Genomic DNA, 10,113 nt, shown 5'->3' on the forward strand with positions numbered 1-10,113 from the left:
GGGGCTGAGGGGCCAGGGCCCGGGGCACGCTCCGCTGTGGTGTGGGGGAGGGGCGCCCTCCCATGACTGGGCACCAAGGGCCATTTTCGCGCCGCATTTCAAACCCGGTGGGCGGGGCTTCGAGGCGGGGCGTTTGAGGGGGCCGGGCTTTAGAAGGGGTGTGGCCGTAAGGAGTGAGCGGCAGAGGGCGGGGCAGGCTGAGGGAAGACATTAAAGGGGGCGGGGCTGGGAGGGGGAAAGCGCTGAAGGAGGCGGGGCTGGCGGGAGGCGAAGAGGGGAGGCAGGGCAAGGCAAGGGCGCGCGCGCGCGCGCGAAGCGGTGACGCATGCGCAGAGGGGGGTGGTGTGGTGTGGCCTGGCCGCGCGGGAAGCGGAGGGAGGCGCGAGCGGGGTGAGGGGCCCTCTCCCGGCCTGGGCCCCGGGGCCGCGCTTGGGGGCGGCTGCGGACGCTGAGCCCCGCGGAGGCTGCGCGCCGGGTGCCAGCGACCCGCTCAGGGAGAGGAGCCGCCCGCAGCGATGGCGCAGAAGAGGCGCAGTAAGGGGCCGGGCCCCGCCCAGGTACGGAGCGGGCCTTGGGGACACTCCGGGGCTGGCGGGGCACGGCCCGCGCCCGCTGCCTCAGCGCTCCCCTGGCCGGTTTCTGCTCTGACGCGCCTCCCGCCCCGCGCAGGGGGAAGACGCGGCCGCGGCCTCTGCGCCGACCCAGGGCGCCAGCCAGGTGCAGCGGAGCTTGGAGAGACTCTCGCCGGCTCAAGTGGATCAGAAGGTGGGGGCGGCCTCCGAGACACGGCGGGGCGGGCTGCCAGTTATCCCGGAATTGAAGATTAATTTTGAATGGAAGATTGTGTCCTAGGATGCAGCCTCCAGGAGTACATCAAAACTGGCAGCCCTACGTGGGGGGCCTGTTCCTCCCCCATGGGAGCCCCCCTCCCTGTGGGTAATGCACCTTGTTCTCCACCTGCAGGTGAGCGAATTGGTGCAATACCTGCTGGTCAAGGATCAGAAGAAAATCCCCATCAAACGGGCAGGTAAGAGGCCTGCTAGATGATCATGGACTCTAGAGTGGAGGGTCTGCGGCCCCCCTCAGATTACCAGAGGGGCTCCCTGAGGCCGCTTCTATTCCCCACTCAGTCTGAATCCAGATCTCTGAGGCAGCAGAGCCAGGACTCAGCCATTTGGCCACAGTGACTCCCCCTCCCCCTTAAAACTAGTGATAGGACCCTGGAGTTCTGACTCTGCTCTGACCCATTAGACCCCACTCCCTTCCCAGAGCCAGGGATGGAAACCAGGAGTCCTGGCTTCCAGCTGTCCCTGCTCTAACCACTGGACCTGACTCCCCTCGCAGAGGTGGGGCCAGAACCCAGGAGTCCTCGTTTCACAGGCCCCTTCATATGGGCCACCAATAATGTTGGAAACTTTCAGAGAATCAAATTAGATCCCCATGATGCAGGTTGTGGGATCCCCGGGAGGGGGTATCTGATGAGGAGGGGAATGTAGCTGAAACAGTCATTAAAAATTTACAACTCCAGACCAGTGGTTCTGCTACTGGCCCTGCTGGGTTAGAGGGTTACCACTGCATGGGCCCTGTCTTGCCAGCAGGGGGTTCTAGGAGCAATGGGAATAGCTGTAACATGTTTCCCTCTCTTCCCCTGTGTAGATATCCTGAAGAATGTCATCAAAGACTACAAAAGCGTCTATTCTGAGATCATTAAGAGAGCCGGCAGGAACCTCCAGCAGGTCACCGCGCTGTGGGGAGCGGAACGGGGGGGCTTGGCTGAGGACAGTATCCCCTGGGAGGCTCAGCAGAGGTTGCTCTCCCTTGCCAATCAGTGCTGGGCACTAGGGGTGCTGTGCTGCGGGGGCTTGGCAGGGGGCACTCTCCCCTGCCAGTTGGTGCCGGGCGCTAAGGGGCACTGTGTTGCATGAGGGACTATCTTTCAGCTGAGTGATCCTTACAAATCTTTTAAAGCTGTTGTTTACCTTGGGCTTTGTCTGCACTATGACTTTTGTCGGTCAGGGGTGTGAAAAAACACACCCCTGACCGACCTAAGTTTCACTCCCACCAGCATAGAGTGGCTACAGAGGATACAGGCTACATGCTGGCAAAGAGCAGCTGCATTATGTCCGTAGTGTAGACATAGCCTTAATGTTCTGGGTCGATATTATCTTGGCTACTTGCAGCCCTTTCCTCTTGCCACTCACCTCCCAGTGTCAGGGATAGAACTCGGGAATCCTGGCTCCTCCCATCATGCCCTGCTCTAACTACAAGACCCTACTCCCCATCCCCTGCCTCTGAAATTAACCTCACCTTCCCCCCCCGCCAGGTTTTTGGGTTGCAGCTGGTGGAGATAGATGCCAAGAATCACATCTACATCCTGGTCAGCAACCTGCCACGCCTGGAAGGGGAGAACTTGAAACAGTAAGAGAGGGAGGGGACTGGCTGGCTGGGGTGGGGGCAGCATGACAGAGGCTTCCAAGCCTTTTAAGAGCTAATCCTTGTCATTAGGGTCCACCCACCCACCAAACCCCACCCCACATAAAACTGCCATGGCTGATCCCTGCATGCCCCCATCCTGGCATTGTGTTCCTCTGCCCCCTAGTGACCAGAAGGCTGCCTTACAGTGTCCATGTGGCTGAAGGTCTGCTGGGAGGTCTATTGGCTGTCCTTGGCTCTAGTGGGTAGAATGGGGGAGGCTGGGAGCCAGGATGCCAGGGTTCTTTTTCCAGCTCTGGAAGGTTTGAGGGGGATCTTTGTTCTGCCATTAAACCCTCTACTTCCTTGTCCAGTTCCCAGTCCTCCGCAGAGTTCCCTGGGTGAGTGACACCCCTCTTGTGTGTGTTGCAGGGATGATTGCACAGCAAAGCTGGGCCTCCTCACTGTCATCCTCAGCTTCCTCTTCATGAAGGGCAATGCTGCCAAAGAATGTAAGCCTTGCCCCTTCCCTGTGGGCCTTGCCACTTCCCTGTAGGCTCTACCTCCTGACTGACATTCTTGTTTTGCCCTTTCAGCTGCGGTGTGGGAGATGTTGCGGAGACTGCGAGTTGACCCTGGGTATGTGTGGGGTCTGGGATACCAGGGGTTCACGCTGTCCCCTGCCAGCTGCAGGCTCCTCCCTCTCTGGGCACCAGCTAATCAATGAAGGGGCTTGCAGAGTGGGGGTGGAGCAGCGCGGGCCTGTGCCCAAAGGCCATGCCCTTTTAACACGTTCCTATCCACAACCCCTCCAGAGTGAGACACGAGGTTTTTGGGGATGTCAAGAAGTTGGTGACTGAGGAATTTGTCCGCCAAAAGTAAGTTTGGGCTTGTCAGGATGCCTCAGTTCCAAGTCTGGGAGGGGTTGGGAGTGGGGTCTAATGCTTAGAGCAGGGTGGGCTGGGAGCCAGGACTCCTGGGTTCTGTGCCTGGCTCTGGGGGGGGAGTGAGGTCTGTGATGGGATCGCTGGGGTGCAGCCTGGGGACTGTGGGACTGCTGTGCCTCCTTAACTCTCCAGCCTGGGCTAAGTGTCTCAGTGTTTTGCTAGTGACAAGCAGCAACCCCCTCTAGGCGCTGTGATCACTCAGCACAACCACATGTGGAGCCCCACACCCAGCTAGATTGCATGAATGATCCTAGAGCCACTGCTGGATCTCACAGAGAAAGGCACCAGAGCCAAATCCCTCCCTCCCCTTCCCCCCCCCCAAGTCTTGTACTTCAGGAATATACCAATTTATTAATTGGTTCACCACTTCATGAATGGAAAGTGGATATACACCAGCTTTTGCAAACCTGAACAGATTTACAACACGCTTCAGGCAAACTCACTGGTAAAGATAAACAGTAAAAAGTTTATTGAACACAAAAAGATAAATTTTAAATGATAGGCAAAAAGTCAGTTACCAAAAGATAATATAAACACTCGGTCTAAACTCTCAACTCTGTTAGACTGGGCAACATCTAGGTAAAGCAGTTTTTCTCACCCCACTGGATATTGCAGTCCTTAATATACAGGTTTGTCCTTTAAACCTGAGCCAGCCGCCTCTGTTGGAGTCTTCAGTCTTCTGAATGTCTTTGTTGCTTGCAGCATAGGTGGGATCAGGAGAAAGGCCCAGCATGTGGCTGTGGTGTTCTGTTTTATACTCTTAGTCCATATGCTTGGAGAACACAAGTCCAGACATGTCTGGGCATTGCTGATTCACAAGGTGAAGCAGTACCCCAGTGTGTCTCAGTAAGTCATTGAATTGTAATTCCCTTGGTGGACAATGGCTGTTAATAGTTGTTTGACAGCCTCCTGGGCGTTGGTTGCTTTCCTTGGCATTGTCTCTGGAGAGCTAGTATCTGGTCGCTTCCAAACCCTCAGCATATTTTAGTGACAACCATACAACACAGTAATGCATATGAAGTTAAGAAAAATCATATACATATTTAGATCAGTGACATTCAGATGATCAAAACCTTTCCCCAATATCTCACATGGCCTGTTTTATATGTAATATCACAATTACATACATATTCCCCATTCATTATTTTTTAATTTATATTAAAAATATAATTTTAATATAAATTAAAAAAGAATGAATGGGGAATATGTTATATGTCACATTTATAATATAAAAAATGTCACATGGTCTAGTGGGATAGGGGAGGTGAAGAGCTAGCGCTCAGCCCCCTGCTCTAACCAGTAGGCCCCATTCCCCTCCCAGAGCCAGGCACAGAACCCAGGAGTCTTTCTGTCACTCATCGTCCTTGCACATTAGTGGATTTGGGTCTTGTCCGGGGTGCCGCAGTGGCCCAGCAGGTTGGATGGCTGCTCTCTCTGCGAGCCTGGGGGCAGGCAGTTCAAATCCCACGTGGTCGGCGTGCACAGAGCAGCCATGGCGGAGCCCATAGCCTTGCTGTTTATACCACGCCGCAGATTATCTTGTTGCCCCCTCATGCAGTCAGCCGGGAGGCTGGCTCCCTGTGCCGGAGGGCATCGGACACGCACACAGGCTGGGCTAGCCCTTTGCCCTTCTCTGTGGGCTGGGGACATCCAGCAACCCATTTTCTCTTGGGCAACAGGAAGGAGGACTGGCCTCAGGGGCTTTGGAGAATGGAGGGCCCCAAGGCCTTTGTGAAGGGGAGGGGCATGGAGTTGCAGTCGGGAGTGGAGCCTACACCCAAAGGGGCTGTGAGCACAGGAGTAACAGGCCAGCTAGAGCCCAGGTGTCCTGAGCCTACTGCTCTACCTATTTGGCCATGCTGGGAGCAGGTTATTGGGGTCATATAGCTGTTCTTCAGGAGGAAGTGGGCTGGGAGGTGGAGGGAGGGGGGGAAAAGCAGGGATTGATGTGGGCTCAATGACAGTAGAGGTGGGTGGTGTTTTGACGGGTTGGGGAAGGGGTCATGGTCGCTGATTGCTATGCCCTTCCCCCATCAGGTACCTGGAATACAACCGCATACCCCACACAGATCCACCCGAGTTTGAGTTCCAGTGGGGGGCACGGGCTGCCAGGGAGACCTCCAAGATGCAGATCCTGCGCTTTGTCGCCAAGGTACCTGCCTGCTGGGACTTAAGGAAGGGGAGGGCTCGGATTTAGGGGGAGCAGTGCTTGAGCCCCCAAGGGGACTAAGGCTTGGGTGCCTGGAGGTTGAGGGGTCACTAATAGGGGACTGTGGAGAAGTGAAGACTAAAACCCTAGGGGGCAGGTCTTGGGGAAATGGGGGGACAGTCCCCAGGCAACCAAGGGGACTGAGGTTTGGGGGTATCTCAGGGTCCCTGGGCAGGGGAGTCCTTCACAGGGGCAGTAGACATATGCTCCCTAAGGGCTGCTGCTGCCCATGCAGGCCCCAGGGGAGATCACAGCCCAGCTCTCTCAATCCCCTCTTCCTATCTCTTTTCATCAGATCCAGAGCAAGGACCCCAAGGCCTGGAGCACCCAGTACAATGAGGCGGCAGCTGAGGAGGCAGCTGTGGGTGGCCTGTCCCAAGATACTAGCACCCCTGAAGATACTGGTGGGGCCAGCCAGGGGGCACGGAGGAGGAACTGGTGAATCTTATCCACTTCATCCACAGGTGGTCTGCCTTGTGAACCAGCAGACCCTAGGAGCAGGGGAGCTGTGGCCTCTGTCCATGCTGAGCCTAGCATCAAGCACCCAAGGGTCCACTGTGGCAGCTGCCTCTGCCCTCCTGATCTCAGCCCACCTGCCTCATTTAGGCATGGCCTATGGACAAATGGGTTGTACAGTGCAGTTTGATTGTTGTATATTGATTAGCTCAGCTGCAGAGACCCCTCCTCACCTTTCTGGAGAGGGGCATGCTCAGCTTGTGGGAACCCCTCCCTTCGGAGTTGCCATGGAGTGGGTTTCCTCCACACACACAAGCTGGGTCAGAGCTGGGCACTGACATGACCTCTGACCCTTGTGATCCACCCATGACGCTTTCAAATAAAGTCCCCTTAGGGCAGTATGCAATTCTCTGCAGTGGGATTTTAACTACAGGGGATGAGTTTCTGGAGGCCAAAAGCACACTAAGCTCTTGCCTGCTGCCCATGTGAAAGGGTGCTTGTTTGTGGGAGGGGGCCTAGATGAGTGTCCCCAGGAAGAAGCTCCAGGCACACCTCCAGACACACCTTGTAAGAGGGTTGGAGTACAGCAAACAGTGTGCTGTAGCAGCCCCCCTAAGCAGTGCTGGTTCTGGTGGCTGGTGATGGTCCTGGGTATGTTACCTGACAGCCAGGGCTGTGTCTGCAGCTGCTGCATTCCTCCCTGCCTGCAGCTCCCCCCAGTGACAATCATGTTGCCTTGCTGCGCAGTTACACTTGGGACAGCTCTCCCTGTGTCGCTGAGTGATCACCTCAGGCAGCGTTGTGTACGCTCAGGACGTATCACCCCCTTGCCAAGTGATCAGCTCAGGCTCTCTGCAGACCTAGGCAGCATCACTCATGCTCAGGACAGCTCCCCCCCTCACTGAACGATTGGCTCAGGCTTGCTGCAGGCTAGAAACTGAAAGGTAAACTCATGCAGCAATCTGACTTCAGGAGCCAGGGCTTGAGGCCCCAGTCTAGCTTCACAATCCCTGTGAGGAGAACAGCACTGACCCTGCAGCCACAGTGAAGGAGAGAGCCTGCTTTAAAGGGCTTCTTTGACATTCTGCAACAAGACCCAGGAGGCACAGGGTTACACCTACCTCATTGGCCAGAGCTGTGCCCAATCCCATGGCTTTGAGGGGGGTGTCCCTTTTGTGCCTCAGTTTCCTCTCCCCACCTAGCAGACCATGTTTTCTAGGGTAGGGACTGTCTTTCATTAGGGCTGTGTGACACCAAGCATGCCAGGAGTCCTGGTCTCAGGGATGGGGTGTCTGATGGCCCCTTGATCTCAGGTGGGGTGTCAGGTGCACCCCCAGTTTATAATCTAAGGTTCCCATGGATGTTAATGGGGTTAGCACAGATGCCACACAAAGTTTTATGGCAGTGCAGTGAGGGTGTTTAACTGCTGGCAGGAAGGAGCATAGCTTGGATAAGCAGGGGTTGGGGGGCGGGGGGGGAAATGTCTTTACCTGCACCCCAAGCTGTGAGGAAGGTGCCAGGCCAAGATCTAAGTGAGGCCATTTGGTGGACTCCTGGATAGCCAGAGGGTAAGTCCGGTAGCAAGATCGTTTGAAAGACAAAGAACCATCATTGAACTGGGAGGTTTGGTCCTAACTGGATGAACTGCTGAAAGTTTGGGGGTGAGAGATACCTTTGTCTTTCAAATCTTATTTAGCTTGGTAACACTTTTGTAACCAGTTCACTTATTACTTGTCACTTAACAGCTATTGTTCTCTGGTTAATAAACTTGTTTTAGTGGTTTCATTAAACCAGTGTGATTTGACTGAAGTGTTCAAGGATTTCTTCTCAGATTAATGAAGGCTGGGGCATGTTACCCTTTGATGGACTCAAGTCAGCGGCACTGCTATGGGTACCCGCATGGCCCCACAGTATGCCAACATTTTTATGGCTGACTTAGAACAACGCTTCCTCAGCTGTTGTCCCCTAATGCCCCTACTCTGCTTGCGCTACATTGATGACATCATCATCTGGACCCATGGAAAAGAAGCCCTTGAGAAATTCCACCATGATTTCAACAATTTCCATCCCACCATCAACCTCCGCCTGGACCAGTCCACACAAGAGATCCACTTCCTGGACACTGCAGCGCTAATAAGCGATGGTCACATAAACACCACCCTATACCGGAAACCTACTGACCGCTATACTTACCTATATGCCTCCAGCTTTCATCGAGACCACATCGCACGATCCATTGTCTACAGCCAAGCTCTATGATACAACCGCATTTGCTCCAATCCCTCAGACAGAGACAAATACCTACAGGATCTCTATCAAGCATTCTTATAACTACAATACCCACCTGCTGAAGGGAAGAAACAGATTGAAGAGCCAGAAGAGTACCCAGAAGTCACCTACTCCAGGACAGGCCCAACAAAGAAAGTAACAGAACGCCACTAGCTGTCACCTTCAGCCCCCAACTAAAACCTCTTTAGTGCATCATCAAGGATCTATAACCTATCCTGAAGGACAGTCCCTCACTGAGTAAAGTTACATGAACGCTTTCCCTGGCATTCCTGAACAGATACAGAACCCATCTCGTAGCCCTCAGCCCCAGCTTTGCAACTCAGAAATGCACATCTTATGCTGCTCAGGACACACGCGCGTGTGCACACACACCCCCCTCGAACAGGGTAAACTCATTAAAAGTCTAAAAAAACCAAAGAGCACTTGCGGCACCTTATAGACTAACAGACCTATTGGAGCATAAGCTTTTGTGGGCTATGAGGTGGGTTCTGTATCTGTTCCGGAATGCCAGGGAAAGCATTCATGTAACTTTGCTGAGTGTGTCTGCACATGCTCATGGCTATGTGAGCAGAGCTTGGAGAGGCTGGGCTCACTTCATCAGGGGAAGTTTGAGTCACAAGACTTGAGGTCCCCAGCTCCAGACTGAGTCACCCAGACACTGGACTATGACTAAGGCTACATTTTAGTGACGGCTGTTTTTAGTAAAAAGTTATGGACAGGTCATGTGCAGTAAAAAATTCACAGCCTGTGACCTGTCCATAACTTGTACTATATACCCCTGACTAACTCTTGGGTACGGGGGGCAGCGGGACTGTGCTGTGGGTGCTCAGGGGGGAGGGTGGCTGTGGAGCCCATGGGCTGCCCGCCAGCCCTCCCCTCCCCAGAGCTGGGACTGGCGCAGGCTCCCTACCTGACTCCGTGGAGCCCCCACCCCCTCCCTTACCTTAGCCCTCTCCTACACCCAAACTCCTGCTGCTGCTGGGGGGAGGGGCATGGTTGTCCGAGACTGCCCCAGCAACGGCAGGTGCAGTTGGCTTGGGGGCCACCCAAGCTGCAGAAGTCATGGAGGTCCTAGAAAGTCACAGACTGAGCAAACTATTTTCTATTTGCTTAATACTTTATTTGCTTGAAATTCGTAATTTCAAAATAAATGAAGGTATTGTTTTCTTTTACTAGGTAAACATATGGGCTGTCAATTAATCACAGTTAACTCGTGATTTAACAAAAAAATTAATTGTGATTAATTGCACTGTTAATCGAATACCAATTGAAATGTATTAAATATTTTGGATGTTTTTCTACATTTTTCAAATATATTGCTTTCAATTACAACACAAAGTGTACAGTGTTCACTTCATATTTTTATTACAAATATTTGCACTGTAAAATCATGAAAGAAATAGTATTTTTCAGATCATCACATACAAGTACCGTAGTGCAATCTTTTTATCATGAAAATGCAACTTATAAATGTAGATTTATTTATTTTTTGGTTAGGTAACTGCACTCAAAAACAAAACAATGCAAAACTGTAGGGCCTACAAGTCCACTCAGTCCTACTTCTTGTTCAGCTAATTGCTAAGGCAAACAAGTTTTACATTTACAGGCGATAATGTTGCCTACTTCTTATTTACAATGTCATCAGAGAGTGATGCATGGGACTTTGGTAGCCAGCATGGCAAAGTATTTACGTGCCAGATATGCTAAACATTCGTGTGCCCCTTCATGCTTCGGCAACCATTCCAAAGGACATGCTTCCATGCTGATGACACTCGTTACAAAAAAATGCATTAATTAAAT

At 53.0% G+C, this 10,113-nt stretch overlaps 1 protein-coding gene across 3 annotated transcripts; it reads left to right on the forward strand.

Moving 5' to 3' along the window:
• The first annotated feature begins 337 nt into the window (after positions 1-337).
• Positions 338-7,814, forward strand: LOC140903908 (non-structural maintenance of chromosomes element 3 homolog). Of its 3 annotated transcripts, XM_073325856.1 has the most exons (10): positions 338-557; positions 670-765; positions 964-1,027; positions 1,657-1,736; positions 2,324-2,418; positions 2,845-2,924; positions 3,009-3,051; positions 3,228-3,290; positions 5,397-5,511; positions 5,864-7,814. In XM_073325856.1, the coding sequence occupies exons 1-10, from the start codon at positions 516-518 to the stop codon at positions 6,008-6,010; spliced, it is 825 nt and encodes a 274-aa protein (XP_073181957.1). In that variant the 5' UTR covers positions 338-515; the 3' UTR covers positions 6,011-7,814. The 3 variants fall into 3 exon arrangements, with proteins under 3 accessions (XP_073181957.1, XP_073181958.1, XP_073181959.1); XM_073325857.1 differs by lacking the exon at positions 3,228-3,290; XM_073325858.1 differs by lacking the exon at positions 670-765.
• The last annotated feature ends 2,299 nt before the right edge of the window (positions 7,815-10,113 follow it).

The sequence above is a fragment of the Lepidochelys kempii genome, chromosome 27 (genome assembly GCF_965140265.1).
Source record: "Lepidochelys kempii isolate rLepKem1 chromosome 27, rLepKem1.hap2, whole genome shotgun sequence".
Lineage (NCBI taxonomy): Eukaryota > Metazoa > Chordata > Testudines > Cheloniidae > Lepidochelys > Lepidochelys kempii.

Coding starts and splice junctions, on each gene's coding strand:
- LOC140903908 (XM_073325856.1), top strand. CDS start 516: ATGGCGCAGAAGAGGCGCAGTAAGGGGCCGGGCCCCGCCCAG. Junction 2,419..2,844: donor GAAGGGGAGAACTTGAAACA/GTAAGAGAGGGA, acceptor TGTGTGTTGCAG/GGATGATTGCACAGCAAAGC. Junction 3,052..3,227: donor AGACTGCGAGTTGACCCTGG/GTATGTGTGGGG, acceptor CAACCCCTCCAG/AGTGAGACACGAGGTTTTTG.